Source organism: Oncorhynchus keta, chromosome 26 (genome assembly GCF_023373465.1).
Source record: "Oncorhynchus keta strain PuntledgeMale-10-30-2019 chromosome 26, Oket_V2, whole genome shotgun sequence".
NCBI lineage: Eukaryota > Metazoa > Chordata > Actinopteri > Salmoniformes > Salmonidae > Oncorhynchus > Oncorhynchus keta.
The window spans coordinates 18,545,026-18,569,394 of record NC_068446.1 but is presented as its reverse complement, the minus strand read 5'-3'; the positions used below and the strand labels follow the sequence as shown (position 1 = coordinate 18,569,394).

General features: G+C 42.9%; 1 protein-coding gene across 3 annotated transcripts in view; it reads left to right on the top strand.

The window, feature by feature from the left end:
- The first annotated feature begins 1,662 nt into the window (after positions 1-1,662).
- The window catches only part of kita (KIT proto-oncogene, receptor tyrosine kinase a), a 37,163-nt gene continuing 14,456 nt past the window's right edge, over positions 1,663-24,369 (top strand). The window contains exons 1-9 of one of the 3 annotated variants that reach the window (XM_052480304.1): positions 1,663-1,827; positions 12,336-12,590; positions 14,101-14,385; positions 14,474-14,613; positions 15,129-15,297; positions 15,516-15,702; positions 16,777-16,892; positions 17,617-17,731; positions 23,367-23,551. In XM_052480304.1, the coding sequence (XP_052336264.1) occupies positions 1,773-1,827; positions 12,336-12,590; positions 14,101-14,385; positions 14,474-14,613; positions 15,129-15,297; positions 15,516-15,702; positions 16,777-16,892; positions 17,617-17,731; positions 23,367-23,551 (1,507 nt within the window). In that variant the 5' untranslated portion in view covers positions 1,663-1,772. Of the gene's footprint in view, positions 1,828-12,335; positions 12,591-14,100; positions 14,386-14,473; positions 14,614-15,101; positions 15,298-15,515; positions 15,703-16,776; positions 16,893-17,616; positions 17,732-23,366; positions 23,552-24,369 lie in introns of all 3 variants that reach the window. The other 2 variants (XM_052480303.1, XM_052480305.1) reach the window with 2 other exon arrangements.

Here is a 24,369-nt window from a genome sequence, read left to right as displayed (position 1 = left end):
AATAAATTCAACCACACCTTTGTTTCATCACAAAAACGCCAGAGCAACTTTCAGGTGAAGTCCACAAAGCATATGGCATATAACAAACAGTTACATGACCTATAGCGTGGTCAAGCTAGTTAATGTTTCCAACATTTTTAAACTACTGAACAACTATGGGTTTAGAACCACAGAGAATTATAGCAAGTCGCAAAGAAAACAGGAGCTGCCTCTACTATTCCAGTACCATTTCGTCTTCAACATTTCAGTATCATCAAATCACCTATGCTTAGTCTAATACAGTGACAACTAAAAGATACAAAAAACTATTTTATCCAATCAACGTAAGCTACATGTGATGTGGTTCTGATTTATCTCTCTCTCTGTGTGTGTGCACGTGTGCTTTCCTGCAAGTAGTAAAAACATGTTGACTCACCCTACTAGTAGAAATGCCATTGCCATCCTCCTTTCTCTTATCTTGACAAACAGCACATGCTTTTAGTTGTTGTCCTAGGCTACCTGGCTAAAATGCTTACTCCCTAGCCTAACATCCTATCATGGGCAACGATGAGTCATCTAGTTAACATTAGCCTACTACATCTAGCAACATATTAAACTTCCATCCTCTCAGGCCAGGGGCACAATGTATTAATTTATGGTTGGATCATAATCACCATTATCATCATTGGCCAGTATGGAGATTTAAGTAAAACCACAAGTCCAAATCCCTATCGCCATCCATGGCTAATTTAGGAATTGGACGATTTTAACTAGCTAGCTAGGCACAAGAGGACAACACAACGAGATGCAACAATTCAAGTTTTTTGGACACTTTTTTTTTGGTATGCCTGTACCTTTCACAGTTGAGCTCACTCAATTTAGCTCAAAGCTGGCAGGCTATTATTTCATACTTTTTATCAAGGGAGGACAAATGCTCGCTGGCTTCCCTTGCACTCAATGCTATGGGCGGCAACAATGTCATACTCTTTTTGACCAGACAGCATCAGATAGATGGGCTACACATATAGAGAGACAGGGGGGCGCTGTTTCGCTTGGTCGAACACTTTATCCTGTGAGATACTTTCAGCCTCTAGCGAATTGAAGGAACATTCTGAAACACAGAGACAAAATATAAATGATATATATATATATATATATATATATATATATATATATATATATATATATATATATATATATATATATATATATATATATATATATATATATAATGTGTATGCAATAGACTGGTTCAGTAGACATTGGCATGTATTCATGACTGCCAAGGGAATCCATGCTTCCCCCAAAATTGACAACATTATATATATATATATATATATATATATATATATCAAAACAACAAATATATATATATATATAATGTTGTCAATTTTGGGGGGAAGCATGGATTCCCTTGGCAGTCATGAATACATGCCAATGTCTACTGAACCAGTCTATTGCATACACATTACAACTATCTGTCAGATTAACTATTGGTGGACTTTATCCCCACGGCTGCCAATGCAAATTATGGCTGTTCAGGGCATGCAAGGCATCTAATTGAAATGCTTGTTGTTGTTGTTATAGCTGTCTGCTACCGACCTCTGGATTCAGTCCAACACAACGTCAACACCAGTTGATCCTAGTACTTCAACGCAATACCCCGCTGCTGCACTGTGTCTTTAAGACATTCAACTGCATGTATAGCAAGCCTTCACTCAGCCATTTACAAGCGCGAGCACTTCAGAGAGTAGACACTGATAAAGCACCGCAATATAGATGGAATTGTAATAATGGAATACCACTGGGTACTGTTTTCTGTCTTGTTGCAGTTAACCTTCCAAACAGGTAAGGCATAATATTGGTCAACATTGTCTCTCTGCCAACTGTTGTGGTTCTAGTTGTTGTTTTACAGAAGTTTATTGATCACACTTCACGAACATGATCACCTTGGTCACTGCACTAAATAGCGTTTTTGCCACTGTTTGGTTCATCGTAATTTTGTTCGTTTTTCATGTGGACTATGAATATGTAATTTCTATTCAGTTAAGGATTGTATTGTAGCCTAAACTACACACATTTTCAGCAGGTTATAACTTTGTATAGTCTATAATTTTGTCAACACAGGTCGTTCAGGATGTAGAGGTAGCCTTCCTACCTGTTCGTTACCTTGAAACATTACCTTGACATTTTCAGTTAGTCACTGAAACCTAATGAGGAAATTGGATATTTGTGCGCTGAGCATCAGTTTGTGTTCCTCTCAATTATTAATCTAGCAGGCCGTGCACAGTACGGAGACATTGGCAAAAAGTAAATAAACAGCGATTTATTTATGGAGAGATTTGTAATTGACCTCGTTGTAGGGTAAAGTAAAGATTTAAATTATTACAATTAGGAATCGTTCTTCTTGAAAGAATGAAACTTGTTGTTTTGATCAACTATATGATTTGGGAATATGACAGGTAACCTAGTTATAATGCACAACATTAGTTCAACAGCCAAGTATGTATGAGGCGTATATGTATATGCTCGCTAAATTGCTATTTTCCAAGAGCATTTAGTCATTGGCGTAGAAAGCGCTGCGCTGATCAGTTGCTGTTGTCAAGTCTTGTCATCTCAGGGATGACTGTAATTATGGAAATGTATACGAATTCCTTGGAAGTATGAACATTAACACTGGCAGTGAAATTGTCGACAAATTGGTTTTGCATAGACCTACTGTTGGACTGTGAATGTTTATAGATTTTTTTTATAACCATTATACAGAGGCTTTTGTCATAATTTTTTATATCAACAATGTTTATGTCAACATTCCCACTCAAACTCAGTTTTGTAAGCCATGGAATGGTGTTTTGATGTTATTTGACATGATTTACAACATGCCTCACCTGTGAATGAGCAGTATTGAGCTCTGAGTGGTAGGCCTATCTCCTATGCTTGCAATTGCATACATCGTTAAAGAATCAATCCAAACACCCACTTGAAAACACAACAGGCAAAGACAGATTAAAAAAATGTCAGTGATCTTGTGAAGGGTTCGGGGAGTTTGTCTACAGGGTGGGTGGGGGTTGGTTTGTGGTCTGTTACAAAGAGTGGCGCGAAGTGCGTTGTGCCTGGTACGTCTTTGTCCTGGATGTACAGCTCAGGCAAGCTCTGCTTCTCGCCTGTGCAGGGGTTATTTTCACCAATTGTATTCTGCAGGTGGCGTTTATTTTGTTCTGAGCGCAGGTGATTTTCCTTTTCTACATACATTCTGCTAAATCCAATTTAGGCTTCATTCCAGTGGTGGTCAGGGAGGATTTATTTGATTTTTTTATGAGTGTGCCCTTATTTCCATTACAGCATATTGGATGACCGTCATTCATATTCCATTCACCCAGCTCAATGTAACATCAATAGGTTTGGACTACTACATGATACTATAATTCAATTACCCCTATACCCATCATGAGGTTGCTACAACCTATCCTACAAATTAAAGTTTATAACGGTTGAGAGACAAAATTGGAGTACTCAAGGTAACAGAGACACATTCAATACCACCTTGCACAATCGTGCCTGCATCTATCTAGCCCAGGGCTGGGCAACTCCAGTCCTCGGGGGCCTGATTGGTGTCACACTTTTGCCGCAGTTCCAGCAGTTCCACATGAGTCCAATAATCAACTAATCGTGTTCTTCAGTTTAGAATACCATTAGTTTAATCATGTGTGTTTGCTAGGGATGGGGAAATCTGTGACACCACTCCGGCCCCGGAGACCTGGAGTTTCCCATCTAGCGTATCTAGAGTGTAATCATTAGTCCAAACAATGTGCCAAATTCAGTTAGGTCCCTCCCCCATTTCGTTCCGTTTAAGAATTTGTTTTTGCAACAGAATCAGGGGAATGAATACACCCCTGATCACCCGCACATAGCAGTCACATACGGCATCATCACTTTACTCGATGTCTAATTCCTTCTCAAATCTACGTGCTCTCTTCCTCTCACCTTTTTCCTTCACTTGTGGACTTCAGTGCACAACACAACAGCTGTCTGTGACAAGGCGCAAAAGCCTATCCAAGACAAACCTTCATACCCTGACTGCTAACAGCTACACAGTTTACACTGTTGTCACCATATTAACGTCATATAGTCAACAAACTAGCGATAACGCGTCAGTAAACCCACAATCCAATCCATGTGTAAAATCATGCAGTACAGTGTACGGTAAGGAGTTTAGCAGTTACACCAGCTGGTCGCGGTGGCAATAAATTAATAAAATCGAAAGCTTATCTTGGCTTGGAAGGGTTGCTGTGTTGGATAGCCTTAGCCAGCTAGCTGTCATAAATAACATTCCTCTCTGTTTGAGTCAGGTTGAGTAAATCAAATCAAAAGTTATTTGTCACATACAACAGGTGTAGGTAGACCTTACCGTGAAAAGCTTACTTACAAGCCCTTAACCAACAATGCAGTTTTAAGAAAAATAAGAGTTAAGAAAATATTTACTAAATAACCTAAAGTAAAAAAAATAATGAGTAACAATAAAATAGCAATAACGAGGCTATATACAGGTACTGATACCGAGTCAATGTGCAGGGGTATAGGTTGGTCGAAGTAATTGAGGTTATATGTACATGTAGGTAGGGGAAAAGTGACTATGCATAGATGATAAACAACGAGTAGCACGCAGCATTAAAAAGGGGTGGGGGGTCAATGCAAAAAGTCCGGGTAGCCATTTGATTGGCTATTCAGCAGTTTTATGGCTTGGGGGTAGAAGCTGTTAAGAAGCCTTTCGGACCTAGTCTTGGCGCTCTGCTAAATTAGCGGCATTATCTAAGTATGTGAAAGGTAAACTAAGAAGAAAATAAATCCAACTAAATCTCTCTCTCTCTCTCTGCTGCTTCTCCTTCATTTTTGAAGCAATTAATTTGTTCAAAACTGTTCAACTATTGTCTTTCTCTCCCTTTGAGTCAACTACTCACCACACTTCACTACAGTGCTAGCTAGCTGCAGCTCAGTGACGTCATCATAATTGCTGTGTAAATCTATGGAAGGGGGTGAGAACTACAGATTAACATGGTTAACCGGGATACCAGGACTGTCCCAAGAAAACTCTACACATTTCCCCAAAATGAAATGACACGACCTAGGAAACTAAAACATTTGTTCCCCCAATGTCACACTAATGCAATTCCACAAAATACACAACCTGCGCAGCAGCAGATTAGCAAAAAATGAAATAGCACATTATCCAAACAGGTTGTCAAATGGAAGCCTTTAGCCTAGTGTATCTACTTCACACAGTCACAATCGATTCAAAGAAAACGCATAATTGACACCGCAGGACTGCACACGCAACACGCATGCAGCAGGAAAACACGCATGCAGTCAATAAACCCTACAGGAAACGTCTAAAAATCACAGTATATTTGGTAGCATTGTCCTTCAATTGTTACATAGAAGTCTTTAAATTGTTTAACTTGGGACAAACGTTTCAGGTAGCCTTCCACAAGCTCCCCACAATAAGTTCCTGCTGACAGAGCTGGTGTAACTGAGTCCGGTTTGTAGGCCTCCTTGCTCGCACACACCTTTTCAGTTCTGCCCACAAATTTTCAATGGGATTGAGGTCAGGGCTTTGTGATGGCCACTCCAATACCTTGACTTTGTCCTTCTTAAGCACCAGTCCCTCCTGCAGCAAAGCACACAACATGATGCTGCCACCCCCGTGCTTCACGGATGGGATGGTGATCTTTGGCTTGCAAGCCTCCCACTTTTCCTCCAAACATAATGATGGTCATTATGCTCAAACAGTTGAATTTTTGTTTCATCAGACCAGAGAACATTTCTCCAAAAAGTACGATCTTTGTCCACATGTGCAGTTGCAAACCGTAGTCTGGCTTTTTTTTATGGAGCAGTGGCTTCTTCCTTGCTGAGCGGCCTTTCAGGTTATGTCTATATAAGACTCTTTTTACTGTGGAGATAGATACTTTTGTACCTGTTTCCTACAGCATCGTCAATAGGTCCTTTGCTGTTGTTGTGGGATTGATTTGCTATTTTCGCACAAAAGTACGTTCATGTCTAGGAGACAGAACTCTTCTCCTTCCTGTGTGATCTGGTATGATGGCTGCGTGGTCCCATGGTGTTTATACTTGCGTACTATTGTTTGTACAGATGAACGTGGTACCTTCAGGTGTTTGCACCCAAGGATGAACCAGACTTGTGGAGGCCTACCATTTTTTTTCTGAGGTCTCGGCTGATTTCTTTTGATTTTCCTATAATGTCAAGCGAAGAGGCACTGAGTTTGAAGGTAGGCCTTGAAATACATCCACAGGTACACCTCCAATTGACTCACATGATTTCAATTAGCCTATCAGAAGCTTCTAAAGCCATGACATAATTTTCTGGAATTTTCCAAGCTGTTTAAAGGCACAGTCAATTTAGAGTACGTTAACTTCTGACTCACTGGAATTGTGATGCAGTGAAATAATCTGTCTTTGAACAATTGTTGGAAAAATGACTTGTCATGCACACAGTAGATGTTCTAACCGACTTGCCAAAACTATAGTTTGTTACAAGAAATTTGTGGAGTGGTTGAAAAACAGGTTTTTATGACTCCAACCTAAATGTATGTAAACTTCTGACTTCAACTATATACAGTATATTTAAAAATAAAAAAAAATCCCTACACAAGCTTTGTTGTACAGTTAACGGTCAAATACACTGCATTCCAAACAGTGAGCAATAATCTAATGAATACAGGGCATGTGAAATTATACCGAAGTATGAGCCTTCCACAACCTTAAGACCCACATTTTTTTAAATTTAACTAGGCAAGTCAGTTAAGAACAAATTCTTATTTACAATGACAGCCTAGGAACAGTGGGTTAACTGTCTTGTTCAGAGGCAGAACGACAGATTTTTACCTTGTTCAGCTTGGGGATTCAATCTAGCAACCTTTCGGTTAATTGCCCAACGCTCTAACCACGAGGCTACCTGCCGCCCTAATAACTAAATTATTTGATCAAAATAGTTTAACCTGCTTTTTTTGCAATAATCACTGATCTGGCGTTGAAGTCTATTAAAATGCCTTGTTTGTAAACATTTTTATCAGAACCATGCATAATGTACATTCACTAATAACGACTAACTTCTTGTAGCTGTCTTTATAGAAACTTAACACCGGTCTCATAAACAATATCTTAAGCGCAAGCCCACGAGCTAGTGAGAAAGTAGGCAGGTAATCTTTATTTTTGAAGTTTAGCCAACTTGGATCTACTTGCTAGCTAACAAGGTAGAACAGTTGAATTGTTATGAACACAACCTTCTGTCCGTCTCCAACTGTCTGAACAGCATGTTGGCCTGTCCACTTTGTTCAGATGATGAAATCAAGTGGCCTACCTTATTTCTCAGAATGAGAACGAGTTGCCAATTCTTTGTATACCTATGCTCTATGCTTATTGCACATTTATAAAACACAGACTAGACAGCTAGCATAACGCTCTTTGTCTGAAACGCTGCTGTGTTACATGGTACCACAATGCCACGCGTGACAAACTGAGCAATAATTATCCAGAATCTTTGTTAATTGATACTCCTGTTTTAGTAGTGTCTGCTCTGTATGCAATTTGAGATGCTGCGACATAAAAAGGCTATCGTTAGAAAGGTTAACTTCTCAATGTGTTTGTGTCCATATGAGCGATTCTGTTGGACCAAAACTCAAATGCAAATAGCCAGTTGAAACCTCTTGTCAGAGGTCAGAGAGGAAGAGGTGACCTCTCATCTCTGTTGTTGTGAGTGGCAGGGGGAGGATATTGGTGTGTGTGTGTGTTTGTTTGTGTGTGTCTGTAAACAGGAAGGAAGATGCAAAGTGAGAGGTTTCACTCTCACCAAAACTGTCCAAAATAAGCCCACTGTCGCCTGCCTTCCCTCCTTTGGGACAATGACTCCCATTGTTGGGGCGGAGACATGACCATCTCAACATTATATACAGATCTCTGGTGTAGGGAAGGCACAGAAAGGAGCAAAGGAGACAAGACCAAAAATACATGAGAAGAAACGGACATAAACGCTCATAAAAAAATGTTTCCCACTAAAACAATTGATTCTTGCGATACAGGCATTTGAAATATATTGTGCAAAAACATACATTCGAATTAATCAAATGTATTTTATATATCGCCCTAGCCTATACACAATTCACTACATAGGATCTATGTAACAGACATGAAGCCTGTTAACAATTCAGAGGCATGAGGGGAAATTCTGTCTCCTGTCCTAGAGCCTATTTCCCTATCCAGTCCCAATCCAACTGAAAACCCCAAATCCTGACTCCTGTATTGCATGAACATTCCTAACTTTATTCTGTAATCAATTGGTTATATTTTCAAAGCACGTCTCTCACCTATGCATGTTAAAATACCGCTATAACATGTCTTGTACTTTCTGCCCATGATAGAGCTTCGGTAGAGAATGTGTGATCAACAAACAGTATAATAGTAGATATGGATATTTTTTTTAAACACAGTTGGTCCCCGTTAAGATACTTTTGGCCATGTTGTCTATCAAGGTATGTGGACATCTTCACGTCGAACATCTCATTCCAAAATCATGGGCATTAATATAGAGTTGGCCTCCCTTTGCTGCTGTAACAGACTCCACTCTTCTGGGAAGGCTTTCCACTAGATGTTGAATCATTGCTGCGGAGACTTGGTTCCATTCAGCCACAAGATCATTAGTGAGGTCGGGCACTGATGTTGGGTGATTAGGCCTGGCTCGCAGTTGATGTTCCAATTCATCCCAAAGGTGTTTGATGGGGTTGAGTTCAGGGCTCTGTGCAGGCCAGTCAAGTTCTTCCACACCAATCTCGTCAAACTATTTCTGTATGGAACTGGCTTTGTGCACGGGGGCATTGTCATGCTGAAGCAGAAAAGGGCCTTCCCCAAACTGTTACCACATAATTGTCTAGAATGTCATTGTATGATGTAGCATTAACATTTCCCTTCAATGGAACTAAGGGGCCTAGCCCGAACCATGAAAAACAGCCCCAGACCATTATTCCTCCTCCACCAAACTTTACAGATGGCACTATGCATTTGGGCAGGTAGTGCTCTCCTGGCATCCGCCAAACCCAGATTATTCAGTTGGACTGCCAGATGGTGAAGCGTGATTCATTACTCCCGAGAACGCGTTCCCACTTCTCCAGAATCTAATGGCGGCGAGCTATACACCGCTCCAGCCGACACTTGGCATTGCGCATGGTGATCTTAGGCCTGTGTACGGCTGCTCGGCCATGAAAACCCATTTCATGAAGCTCCAGACTAACAGTTCTTGTGCTGACGTTGCTTCCAGAGGCAGTTTGGAACTCGGCAGTGAGTGTTGCAACTGAGGCACTCGGCGGTCCTGTTCTGTGAACTTGTGTGGCCTTCTACTTCGGAGCTGAGCCGTTGTTGCTCCTAGACGTTTCCACTTCACAATAACAGCACTTACAGTTGACCAGGGCAGCTCTAGAAGGGCAGAAATTTGACGAACTGACTTGTTGGAAATGTGGCATCCTATGACTCTTCAGTACTCTATCATTAGTAAATATCAGTTTCATTTGCTCTGTAATCTTTACATAGTGGTGCAGCCAAGCCGATACAAAGGCACAAGCGCTGCCATAGTAACCAAAGCTCGGTTTAAACGGTATAAATGGGCACTTGTGTTTTTTGCTGTATTTCTCTGGATAAATATGAATTATTCCCGGCATTGAAACTTGGTCGATTTTTGGGGAAATATGAATCCCTAGTGAGAACAATGAGGAGGAGGATGGAAAATAGCTGTCCTCCGGCTACACCGGGGTTCTACCCTAGAGGGTGCTGTTGAGCTACTGCAGACCATTGCAAAACTGTTTTAAATGAATCAGTTATTTTGTGACGTGAATATATTTATATAGTTTTATCTAAAAAGGATAACTTTTTTTAATGTTTCACTATTTTTATGAAATTCATTGAGTAATATGGTCCTCATCCTTCCTCCCCTGAGGAGCCTCCATTGCTATATTAAGTGATCTGGTTTTTACAATTTTATTAAAAAAGAAAAACATTTCAGTCGGCTTGAGAGCCAAAGGAGGCCTAGGGAATGGAACGGGAGAGAACTTGGTTGGCCTTCAAAGCAAAATCAATATGACTCTCTGCCAGTGCTGATATTGCTGCAGGTGGATTTCAAGTTGTGCTAAGAATTGTACATGGTGCATAGTTTCACATCTTTGCCAAAGCGATGACTCACCTGTCATTTTTCAGTCATGAAGTGGTGTCAATATATTGATGGGAGGGCTATGATTATGATTTGTATTACTATCAAAATGCATGCAAAACAAGCTATGAGGCTCTCATCTACCCATCCTCTGTATTGACATACATTTCCAACTGACTATTACTGCTGTGCACTCTTTGCTGTTAAGGATACAGGTAACTGCTACAATAAAGGAAATACTTGAGAAAAAGGGATACAAAATATATTGAAAGCAGTTGCTTCCACACAGCTGTGGTTCCTGAGTTAATTAAGCAAATAACATTCCATCATGCTTTGGGTCATGTACACAATTTTGGCTACAATGGCTAGAAGAAGAGGTCTCAAAGGAGCATAGGGGGGTTTAAAGGGTGTTTGTGTGATTGTGTGTGTGCGTGTGTGTGCGTGTGTGTGTGTGTGTGTGTGTGTGTGTGTGTGTGTGTGTGTGTGTGTGTGTGTGTGTGTGTGTGTGTGTGTGTGTGTGTGTGTGTGTGTGTGTGTGCGTGCGTGTGTTAGAGTATGTGTGTCTCAGTCACCAGATCTCAACCTAATTGAACACTTTTGGGAGATTCTGGAGCGGCCCCCCGAAACAGCGTTTTTCTACAACCATCAACAAAACACCAAATGATGGAATATCTCGTGGAAGAATGGTGTCACATCCCTCCAATAAAGTTCCAGGCCCTTGTAGAATCTATGCCAAGGCGCTTTAAAGCTGTGCTAGCGACTCATGGTGGCCCAAAACCCTATTAACACACTTTATGTTGGTGTTTCCTTTATTTTGGCAGTTACTTATTTACTCCGTTCTGTGAAACATACCCGTAATCTTAACATTTACCCATCTAAACACAAATGAGAGTGAAAGCCTGACGTGTACAGTAAAACTGAATTACCATTAGCCTATACATACTGATTAAGGTCCTTTGGAAACTAGCTGCTGTCAGTTGTGAGGACTGTGTGTGTTATAATAAAATGTTCAGCAGTGGTGTAGTGGTGCCTGGAGAAGTGGGTATACTCTAATTTTGCCCAAAAATTTCCAGTGAAGGAAAGGCGCCCTGTGGGAAAACTTCTATGAGAAAGGGTGACAAACTGAATTACCAAAAAATTATAAATCCCATGTTGGTCTTTCACAGTCAGGCCAATCCAAGCTGTACTGTGCAAGTAGACTTATAGTAGGCCTACTATTGAAACAGATAAATGAGGTTGTCAACTGAGTCAGAAATTCACGGGTTTCAGACTTTACAGGTTTTCAGGTTTCTGTTCTCAAAATTACACTTTTTTTTAACAGAAAAACAACAAAATGGAAAGTCCATAACAATGCTTAAACGACATCAGGAGACCACTTTTAAAGTCTGGGATTTAAAAAAAATGTAGTTACCCCTTAATTCAAGTGTGCAGGCACCTAGAACTGTAGTTTGGTTTGCAGTGTTTTGGTAGCACATGAAAAGGTTTGAAAAATAAATGCACACTGGATTGATGCGAATAATGATGTCATTCTACTTTGTAGCTAGTTTATCTGAGAAGGTTTTTGGGGAAGCCCTTCCATCTACCGGAAGACTGTTAGGCCTTACATACTATCAAATTGCATTTTTGGAACCATCACGCGTAGGGCTACTGTCGTGTGTACATTCCTGCGCCTACAATGTGAAGAAATAATAGTTTATCAACATGTTAAGCTAAATATTCTGATCGGTTCCATCAGCCCTATTCATTGATAAGGTGGATACCTCCACTATCACTACTTTGATACTTATCCGTGGGGATTAAGAAGTGAGTGTACGCAATGCCCACTGAAAAATAAGTGGGTATACGGTGTATACCGGGATATACCCTCCACTACATCACTGATTTTCAGTGATTCTGTGTATGATATCCAGAGCACAGGAGGTTGGTGGCACCGTAATTGGGGAGGGCGGGCTCGTGTTAATGGCTGGAGCAGAATTAAGTAGAATGGTATCAAATACACCAAACACATGGTTTCTATGTGTTTGATGCCATTCCATTTGCTCCGTTCCAGCCATTATTATGAGCTATCCTCCCCTCAGCAGCCTCCACTGATCCAGAGCCTGTTTTATCTATACTGTACTGTAATGAAGATCCCGACCATGTTACTACAGGCAGCTCCAGGCCCACCATCACCCCCAGCAACCCCTACCTGGTCATTCCACTCAATGCCCCCTTCAGTCTGCGTTGCCAGGGTGACCAGGTGATGCGGTGGCAGAGGGAGGACCGTCCAAAGCTGAGGGGCGAGGTGCGGAGTAATGGGGTGTCCGACCTGGAAATCCCCAAAGCTCAGCCTGTCCACATGGGCCGATACATCTGCCTGGAGGAGAGCAGCGGAGAGCAGAGCTCTGTCTACGTCTTTGTCAAAGGTGTGTGTTTCTGACTCAACATTCATGGCCCTGTGTGCCTGTGTGGGCATGTATGTAAGATGTGTATGTGATATGATTGAGTTTTTATGTGTATCTGGGTATGAGGGAGTGAGTGAGCCAGCAAGCTAGAGAGAGAAAGAGAGGGGTGGGAGAAAGAATGCACATGAGAAAGGAACCTGTTTTTCTCTGATCTTGTAAAACATTTTTTGAGGCAGAACATGTGATAAAACCTTTTCTCAGAAGGGCATTGTTTGAGGTTCAGTTTGTGCATGAAGGTTTTTACAAGTGTCTCCTGGATAGATCGGTATTTGGATCAGTCTTCAATACTACTTAGACAAGTGCCATGACTATAGGGCAGTACATCTAGATAGAACTGCTTATTTTTTGGAAAGTGTGTGTGTGTGTGTGTGTGTGTGTGTGTGTGTGTGTGTGTGTGTGTGTGTGTGTGTGTGTGTGTGTGTGTGTGTGTGTGTGTGTGTGTGTGTGTGTGTGTGTGTGTGTCAGGGATTGATTGATTATTGCCTAAAGAGCAAACTGGATCTGTATCAATGTTTGGCTAACACAATTAGCACCATCTCCTAATCTGTTATCTCAGTATTATACATACTATCTCCTCATTTCTTCTCTCAGTATTACACATACTATCTCCTCTCCTAATCTCCTCTCTCCGTATTATACATACAGTACATACACTGTGTACATCTTTCCATATACTCTGTAAAAGAAAAAGTGGGACAACGCTGATTGGAATGATTGAAATCAAATAACAAATTTGACTGATCAATGTGATTTTTGGAATTTAATTGAATGAAAGCTTCTGAATTGCTTTCAACACTTGTGGTGGGGGCAATGTAACGGCGGCAGGCTAGCAGAAGATTTGGAGGCGTGGTTTATTGGGGGCATGGCTTTCAGGTTGTTCATTTTGGCTACCCATGAGAGTGAATGTCATTACAGTTTTTGTGCTCTATTGTAATCGACATTCAAACATAAACTTCTACACTGTTAGGTTTTGTAATGATACTGGCATAACTGCACGTGATACTGAAGAGTGTTTGGTTACAATATTGTGGCTACTAAATATACAAGTATTTTGTTAAAAAATATGTTTGTTAACATTATTGAAGAAACTTTCTAAATGTACAGGGAGTTTAGTTAATTGCTTGTAACCCAATTGAAGAAATACGTAATTCCAAATAAAAAATGTAATGAGATTTTGGACAGAATTTGATGTATTTACATGAAATATTAGTTTGTATGTGTTATTTTGTAAGTTGAACCAAAGGGGAAGTGTTGAAAGAAAGAAATAAGTTGCAACTTGAAATATAGGTTTGATAATAATCAAATAAAACAGTTGCCAATAAATAATATATTTGTTTTCAGCAAATGTAGTATTTATCAATTGAGAACCTAAGTGATTTAAAAAAAAAGTTGATCCAAAGATAATTTTTGTACAGTTTACCTGTGGTTGTTTTCATACCACAATGTTGATTTTAAGTTGTTGTTTTGGCAGATCCTGATAATGCCTTCAGAAAGACTATGGTGTTCAGTATCCTAACTCGTGCGGGAGACAGCGCCTCCATCCCCTGCCTAGCAACTGACCCGGGCGTGGTCAACCTGAGCCTGGAGCCGTGTCATGGCGGTGCCCTCCCTACTGGCCTCCACTATGTTGCCAGCCTGGAGCGGGGCATGGTTATCTTCGACACTCAGAAGGCCTTCGAGGGCTGTTATATCTGCACTGGCAGACTTGGCAGCGCCCACGTTAAATCACATCACTATGATCTGAATGTGCGCCCAGGTAAAATAACATTATTTGTGTGTGTTCTAGGATGTGAAGTACAGTATTCAGATCTTTTATTTGATATTCAACATTTTTTTTATCTCAGTCCCAGACGCGGCCCCTGTGATTGAGATGCGGGAACCCAAGAGGGTGATCCTGACACGGGGCCAGACTCTTACCCTGACCTGCAGCACCACCAACGTCAACGGAGACATCAAGCTGAAGTGGGCTGCACCGCCCGGCACGGTGAGAACCCTTTGCCCTCTCTCTGCGGGGTTGGCCAGGGAAGCTGGAGGGATACCATGGACAGATCTCCAACAAATTGGCTGAAAGAGAGATTGAGATTGGAATTTTATTGGAAAAGCTGAAAAGATATATGTCAAATTCGGGGATATGAAGTTATAACAAAAGCTCTCAGAACGATGTTTGTAATATTTAGAAGGGACTATAGGAGTTATGAAGGGTTTACAAGAGAGTCCAAAACGCTCCAAGACTGAAACTTCAGTATCTTGAGAAACCAGTGTGATGGGAGGTTGCAGGACTAAGTTTGTGTGTATATTTACTGAGTCTCAGGCCCGTCACAGTGAGGTGTGTGTTTACGTCTGTGTGTGTGTGTGTGCGTGTGTGTGTGAGAAGTTAGCCCTCCTGTCCCCCTGGCCGGAGAGGGAAGGAATGTAGCCCAGGCCAGGATTAACATGGTTCATCTCTAGACATCTCTGGGTGTTGATTGACAGGATGCCGTGTGGGCTTCGTATCCACAGCAACCGGCAGTGGAGAATGCCTCACGCATCCTCACTGAGCCCATCAAACACGTCCGTAGCGCTAGGCTCTACATCAACTCTGTCAGGGCACGGGATTCTGGGAGATATCGATGTGAGGGTCAGAATGAGAAGGGGATCAACTCTGAGTCAATCTGGCTGGACGTCTATGGTGAGTAGGGCATTACAGTGTATGGTCAATTATGTAAAACCACTGCTGATCGATATTGAAATTCTCAATTTGAATGGGTGGTATTATGTATTTCCATGACGTGAAGCTATCGCGACACTAATTTGAAAACCTAAGTGGAAATTAAGTGGTTTTGTTTAGAATACATCAAGGGCATTGTGATGTCATTGTGTCTGACGGGTGGGTTGTTTGTCTTCCAGATAGAGGATTCATTCATCTGACTCCGTCAGACAACGGCACAGTGCGTGTACGTGCTGGTGAGAGTCTGTCCCTGCATGTGGACATGGAAGCCTACCCCAAACCACACACCTTCACCTGGAGCTTCTCAGGCCAGCAGCTCAGGAACACCTCCGACCATGTCATCACCACACAGAACCACCAACATAGGTACACACACACACACACACACACACACACACACACACACACACACACACACACACACACACACACACACACACACACACACACACACACACACACACACACACACACACACACACACACACACACACACACACACACAGTCTTGTGCAGCTAACGGGGACATACAATTCAAAATCCAATTTTCCTTAACCCCTATCCTTTACCCTAACCTTAACCCTAACCCTTAACACCAAAATGTAACCTTAACCCTAAACCTAACACTAGCTGCTAACCCTACTAACCCTAACCCTAATTCTAATCCCTAGAAATAGCATTTGACCTCAATGTCCCCAGTTGGTAAACTGTTTGTTTGTGTACTATTCTTGTAGGGACTTCTGTTCCCCACAAGTATAGTCACGCACACACACACACACACACACACACACACACACACACACACACACACACACACACACACACACACACACACATTAGTGCCTCAGGGCTTTTAGTGAGAGGAAGTATTGTGCAGTTAAACTGTGGGAAAAGAACTGTCTTTCTGGTGGTAAATAACCACGAGGCAGTTTCTGACCTAGGCAGAGCACTGGTGGCTTATTACTGGTGGTAAATAACCATGAGGCAGTTTCTGACCTAGGCAGAGCACTGGTGGCTTATTACTGGTGGTAAATAACCATGAGGCAGTTTCTGACCTAGGCAGAGCACTGGTGGCTTATTACTGGTGGTAAATAACCACCGGAGGCAGTTTCTGACCTAGGCAGAGCACTGGTGGCTTATTACTGGTGGTAAATAACCACGAGGCAGTTTCTGACCTAGGCAGAGCACTGGTGGCTTATTACTGGTGGTAAATAACCACGAGGCAGTTTCTGACCTAGGCAGAGCACTGGTGGCTTATTACTGGTGGTAAATAACCACAGGGCAGTTTCTGACCTAGGCAGAGCACTGGTGGCTTATTACTGGTGGTAAATAACCATGAGGCAGTTTCTGACCTAGGCAGAGCACTGGTGGCTTATTTTAAAAAATCAGCCTCTATAATGTGAGTTGTTTTTTAAATGTTGTTGTTGATTCAATCACCAGGTACAACATTGTGCTGAGGCTGGTGCGTTTGAAAATGTCGGAGAGTGGAGTCTACACCTTTTATGCCTCCAATGGTGACGCATCAGTCAATCAGTCATTTTCGGTCTACGTAATCAGTAAGTCGTAACATTATATTCTCTAAATGTTTTCTGTGCCCTGGAGCCACACATACATTATGTAAGGAAATGGGTAGTTAGAGACTTAATCTCTACATGCTATCAATATGATGTAATTAATCATTAACATGGTGTGACATTTATGACTAGATTTTCACAGATTATTCACCATGTTAAAGCCCAACCACTTATTCCCCTCCTCCCCCCAACCATCAAAACAGTAAATCAGAGCATTACAGTTCATTCATGTACAGGCCCATAACTAGGGAAAATAGTTGAAGATATTAGTTTGCCAATTTACTTCTAATCAATGTTTTATAATCACATGCTTTGTAAACAACAGGTGTACACTAACAGTGAAATGCTTACTTCCCAACAATGCAGAATACAATAATTTAAATAAATGATAATAATAATAGAAAAAATATTAACACAAGGAATAATTACACAATGACCAGTGATAGCTTGGTTTTATACATGGGGTACCAGTACCAAGTCGATGTGCAGGGGTATGAGGAAAGGGTAGGGGTAAAGTGACTTGGCAACGGGATAGATAATAGACAGCAGCAGCAGCGTGTGTGATGAGTGTGTAAGTGTGTGTGTGCCTGTGTTATGTGTGTGTGTGTGTGTGTGTGTGTGTGTGTGTGTACGTGTTGGCGTGTAAGTATGTGTGAATGTGAATCCCCACCTGGTGTCGTCACTAACATCTCTGTGCCTCTGCCAGGTAAACCAGAGATTGTATCTCACGAGGGCCCGGTGGACGGACAGGTGCGATGTGTAGCTAAGGGATACCCCGCCCCACAGATCACCTGGTACTACTGTGAACAGCCCTATATGAGGTGACAACACACACACACACACACACACACACACACACACACACACACACACACACACACACACACACACACACACACATACTCACAATGGCATGCTATGATTGGACTTCGTTGATAGATCAAGGGAATTTTGAAATGTAACTGTATTTACTTAATGTTACTCTAAGAAAATATTTGTTTCAACCCTCAGTAAGAGGGTTTCAACATGGTCTAATTATCTTGATGTGGGATTGGACAAGCATGACTTGATGGTGGACTGAAGGGAGATTACCCTTATGTGATTAAGGATTGGGCAGAGGTGATTTGTGATTGGCTTGTTGGCTTGGCACGAGAGGACTGTGTTATGATTAGGGGATTGGACAGTATGTTCTAGGAAGTTCCCTTTCAGTCAGTCAGTATAACAAACTATGGGGAGTCAACGACCAATCCTATTCAGCTAAAGCAAACTGGCTATAATCCCGGGGCTTGCATCCATTTCCAAAATGTTTAGATTTTTGGATTTCCTGAAAGCTAACTACTTTCTGCTCTGCTTGTGTAGCTAATACTTCCTTGTCTGTGTAGGATTTGTGAGCTGAAAACCCACTACTTTCTACTCTGACAGTTCTTCCTTGCTTGAGTAAAATGGCCAGTGGTAAGAATAAATTCAAAAAGGCTAAGCAGCTGAGTTTGAAAATCTGACCGGGGCATGTGGTTTCACAATGAAAATGAAAGATACTCACGAGTGCTGTCCTTTTTGCCTGCGGTGGAAACATACTCAGCAGGCTTTAGTTCGGATCAGTTCGTGTGACTATTGTCTCCAGCTGGGTTCAACGTCCTTTGGGAGTCACGCTGACTTCGTGAGGGAGGTTGGTGGTCGGCGTTGATAGGGGTGATCTAAGCCGAGTTAGGCTCATTCCGGTTTCTCTGGCAGTGTTCAGAGTCCGGATTCCGGACTATCCCTGATTGACTCTGGAGGGTTTTCAGAGTATGAATTGGATGACCTCAGTCCGGGGCAGCCAGAAGCCCCGGCTGTGGATTCGGCGGGGAGAGTGAACCATTGGTGGTGAATGCACCTTTGGTGTTTTTCTCTCCCTCAGTGGAGTTCCTCCAGGTTTGGGGTAAGGTGTTTACCTCCTGTCCCTGCAGCAGTGAGTCGTTGCTTACCCCTGTGTAAAGATTCTGCCGATGAGAGGCGAGTTACTTAGCTCCAGAGGCTCACAATGGGTCTATTCCTAGCTCAGAGGTCCCTGAACCCGGTGTGGGCCGGGTATCAGAACACCTAGTTCCTTCCCCACATTCGGACACTCGGTTGGTGGATATTTAACAACAATTTTTTTTATCCCAGTACTCAGGGTGGCATTCTGCCCCTTCAGGATATAATGTATGCGAGACTGGTAGCGTGTTCTATCAAGTGGTGGGCAGGCGCAGTTTCACCACGGCTGATGAGGACAGTGGTGAGGGGCTACGGTCTGCAGTTCGCTGTGCATCCTCCTCCTTTTCGTGGAGTCATTACGTCATTGGTCCACAAGGTCCTAGCGCCTGTCTTGAGAGAGGAGATTTCCTCTCTCCTTCAAAAGCACGTTATTCGGGTGGTTCCCATGTCAGAAGTACAGAGCGGTTAGTGCAGCCCGTACTTCGTAGTTGCCTAGAAAATTGGAATATTGCATCCTAATCCTGGACTTACATGTTTTAAACAAGCACATCAAAGTTCAAAATGCTCACACTATGCTGGCTATTGCAGTCGGTACATCCCAGCGATTGATTCACATCATAGATCTGAAGGATGCATATTTCCATGCGCTATACATCCTCCCCACCTATCACCCCACACCTTTTCTATGGCTGTGGAGGTGGCTTTGGCACCGCTTCGGTGCCAGGGGTCAGAGTATTATCTGGGCGATTGGCTGGTCAAGTGAACAGGTGGAGTTCCACACTGCCATCCTGGTTTTGCATATTCAGTCTTTGGGGTTCATAGTGACTCCCCAGAAAAGTTGTTTGACTCCGGCTCGGCGCATTCCGTTTCTGGATCTCATAATGGAATCAATTCTGAATTGTGTTTTTGTCCCAACAAAGAAGGGTCGCATTCAGGCTCTGTCTGGCACAGTTTCAGCTGGGGCACTTGGTGGTTTTCTTGCTTGTGCCTGTGATTATTGGGTCTGATGGCCTCTATGATAGCTGTGGGGCCTCTGGGATTTCTGTTGATGCATCTGTTTCAGCACTGGGCGCATCTCGCCACTGCCATCGGTTGCTCAAGGTATTCTGTCATGCCTAAGGGTGTTGACTCCTTGGAGTGGTCCGCAATTGCTGTGTCAGGGGATTCAAATGGGCCGGGTAGTGTCCCGCAGGGGTGGTCACGGATTTGGTCAACAGCGCAAAGGCCACTGCAAAACAACTACCTAGAGCTACTGACTGTTTTGCTAGTGCTGAGGCATTTCCTTTTGATGTTGGAGGGCCAGCATGTGTTGGTAAGGTCCGACAACAGGACGGTGGTGGCGTACACATCAACAGGCAGGGACGGACGCTGTCTCTCAGTCTCCTAACCTGGCCCATTATCTGCTCGTATAAAGCAGTGCACATGCCCTGTTGCACAGGCCAACATATATTCCAAGTTTTCTCAATTTGAGTGCAGATCTACTTTTAAGGGAACGTCCGGAGTGGGGACTGCACTCCTCGGTGGTATGGCCGATGTAGATCTTACGCATCGCGAGTAAACGCGCATTGTCGTCTGTTCTTCTCAATGAGGGATCTGAGTGCTCCATTAGGAACGGATGCGTTGGCGTATCAGTGGCCTCGGCCTCTGCTCTATGCATTCCTCTAGGGGACCTGATTCAGGCCACCGTGCAGACGGTCTGTCATGAGGGTCTGTTATTGATTCTGGTGGCTCCCCGTTGGCCCAGACAACCCTGATACCACGGAGATCATTTGCCTGTTTAGTCGGGGACACGCCATGTCGTTGGGATCTATTGTACCAGGCGCAGGGGAGGATTTGGCACCCATGACTGAATGTTTGAATTCGATGGCTAGGGGCTTACCCGCAAACGTGATTACAGTCGGCCTGTGTGCCTCTACGAGAGAGTTATATCTATAAGTGACATGCATTACAGGGTTGGTGTCAGATTGAGGGAGTTTCTCCTTTTCAGAGCTCTTTGGTAGACATGTTGATGTTCTTGCAATAACTTTTTGAGCAGGGCCCTTCTTTTTCCACATTGAACATTTATATGGCAGCCATTTCGGCGTGTAGGGCGTCATGTAGGGATGAACGGCTCTGCCCCAGGGTCTCATCCTCTGGTGGTGCGGGTCCTGGAAGGCGTGTGTCAGGGTCAAAGCCTATGGCACTGACCTGGTGTTGGTCCTGGACGCTCTGTGTGAGCCTCTGTTTGAATCATTAGAGTGTGTGGACCTGAAAGTCCTTTCCTTCAAGACTGCCCTGCTATTTATGGCCTTGGTGTCAGCCAAGCCTGTTGGGGGGGGGATCTCCAAATGCTATCAGTGCACCTTTCCTATTTGGAGTTTGCGCCTGTTGACTTCAAAGTGAGTTTACACCCTGTGGTGGCATATTTCTGCTTTACCAAATGAGGAGTTAGAAACTTCACACACCAGTCAGAGTTATACTTTAATAAGAGCTTTGCAATAGCCTTTTTGACTTTCAATGATGCGCTATCTCTAATGAACCATTGAAAAGTAGCACCAGAAAAGTACAAAGATCTTTTATAGCCAAGATACACCCCTCTCAACTTACATGACGAACCACAGATCTTAGGAACTGTTCACAAAGAAATACCTTTTCATTAGAAAGGAGTATCCCTAATCCAGATAACATTCACTATAAATGATCGTTCAGTTTGGTCCCTCAGACGAGGTTCTAGTCTCGTTCCTGGTACTTCATAGTACAAAACACCAACACATCCAATGGCATATATCAATGATCAACTCTAGATACCCCCATCTCAAATAAACCCCCTCTTGACCCCACTCCTGGACAAGCTCACTGAGGGGAGTTAGCCTCTAGGTCATACACTATCCCAGGATAGGTGCAACATCAGAGAGGACATGCAATGTTTCCAGACACTACCATTCACCTTCCCCCAATGCCAAAGGAGGGATTGACTGGTGCACAGACATTGTGGAGACAAGTAATTGGTTTCCCATTAATCACGCCATCCCTTCACATGGTTTAAGAATAGGTAAATACACATTCACATATGAAGAAAATGTTCCATTCTGTCCTGTTCCCTTTCTGATATTCTGCATAGCACCAGGGACATGTTGAAGACAAGCCTGACCTCTCCCCTCTCTGGGTCCCAGGTGACTGAGCCCCAGCTGAGGGAAAAGTGCAACTGCCAACACTATAGTCCAAAAGGATACATTCTAATGACAAGTATCTCACATAAGCATATTATGCAAAATAAAACATCTTAAGTATCTGTTACCCAACTAATTCTGATTAATCCGCCACAATCCTAATGCAGTTTCTCCCTAGGTTATGCCTATGTCTTACAGTGCTACCCTTTCTCACCTTCTCTGTTTGCTTTGTAGCATGGCCTGTGTCCGGTGCACAGCTTACACGCGTATATAGATTTGAACAAGGATGGCCGTGTTGTGAACAGCTTTTGCATCAACCCTGGTCAATGTTATGCAGCTCGCGTGCGAGCGCTTTACCAAGTCACAACAGGTGTTCTCGTTTTAGACCTGCGATTACAGGTACGAGTCCTGACATTTCAGGCTCGGAATGTAAGTATTGTTCTTGGAACCATGGGGTCTATGGATTTGGGTTGCAGTGACAGTGTGTCAGTACACATAGCCATGTTGCGGCAAGTTCTCATGTCCCCATAGTAAATTATACCCATTGACCAACTGAAAGGGAACGGACAGTTATGAATGTAACTACTGTTCCCTGAAGGCGGGAACGAGGTATAACATATTTTGACCTGTGCCTTCAGGGGGTTTGGGTTCGCTGAAGAGCGGTATTGAATTGAGGAAATGGATGTGAGCCCCGGTATTATAGCCAGGAAGGAGGAGCTTCCGAGTCTGGCTCGGCATCTATTGGCCCATTGGGCGTGCTTTCAGTTTGCTGCAGGTGAATAGGATGGGTCGTCGACTCCCCATAGTATGTTATACCTCATTCAGGAAACAGTAGTAATATTCACAACTTCACTCTATTTATAATAAGCATGGCAACACCAATCCAAGCAAACTCTGGCAATGAGTCAGAGGCGATTGGCTAGTCATTATCCTATCGCTTTCAATTATGATCAAAATGACTTAGAGAGCTGTCCAACTCAAACAAACATGCGTACAGTTACTTTTGAAATGTTTGTTTACACAAGGCACAAGGTGATGGTATGGAATGTCCCCCCCCATATATTTATTTTATTGAGATCAATGACCAATGTATGCTTGTATGCGTCATGCCCCAGTTTTGTCCAAAGACTCTCTGTACCTGGCTGTTGTTTTGAGGGCACACATGGTGAACAGATGGTCAACAATCCCTTAGTCTCCTGTTTGTTTACTCATAACAGCTCATTCAACCATTTTACATTTACAACTGCTGTGTTCATAGAGCCACGGGAAACAAGCAACATTGCATTAAATCTACTACAAACGACATCCAAATGCAGTCACATTAGTTTGGTTGACAGTTTGTCCCATCCCTCAGGTGCTCCCACCAGATGAATGCCACTCAGGAGGAGCAGGACATTGTCACAGTGACATTGTTGAGTCCCTCCTTTGGGAAGACGGAGGTGGAGAGCAGGCTGAACATTACCACAGGAAGATTCCACACGTTGGAGTGTGTGGCCACCGTGGAGGGAGAGCAGGCCTACACACTGTTCTCTATCAGTGGTGAGTTGTGGTGACATGCGCACACACACACACACACACACATAGCAATATACAAATGAGTGGGGAGTTGTTGTAGATTACATTTTTTTAATTTTTTTTAAATAGATAATACTCAATACGAAAAAACTGAATTGATGTCAGTAATGCAGCACTAACTAAAGTCTCGGCTGTGTTACATTCAGGTCACTGTCACGTGTGCCTCCTCGCAGACCTCTAGGTCACCAGGCTGCTCGTTATGGCGCACACCTGTCACCAGCGTTACTCGCATAATGACACTCACCTGGACTCCACATCACCTCCTTGATTACCTGCCCTTTATATGTCGCTCCCTTTGGTTTCTTCCCCAGTCGTCATTGACTCTGTTTCATGTCGCTGCGTGGTTTGTGTTTCGTGTTTATTGTTTTGTTTATTTATTCATACACTCACTCCCTGTACTTGCTTCGCGACTCTCAGCGCCCTCATTACAGTCAAAGCCCATTCAGGTCTGCTCCCATTATGTCTTGAGCTGAGGTGCAGCGTTACAGCTGTTTCTCTTTATGTGGCTCAAGGTCATGTAAGTGATCCGCACCATCAACCCTCTTCAGCTCAACTCGAAGGATTTCGCAATTATAATCCGTTGATTGTTTACGAAAGACTTGGGTTTTTGACATAGATCTTACCCATAAACAGAGGTGCAATATTAAGCATTGATTATAGGGCCGGAGTCTGTTTATATAAACATAGGTGAGGAGAGATAACACAAACCTGTGTGATGTGTGATAATGTCTCATCACTTACTAGCAGAAATGATCATCAGTAGTAGGGGCATAGTGTACATT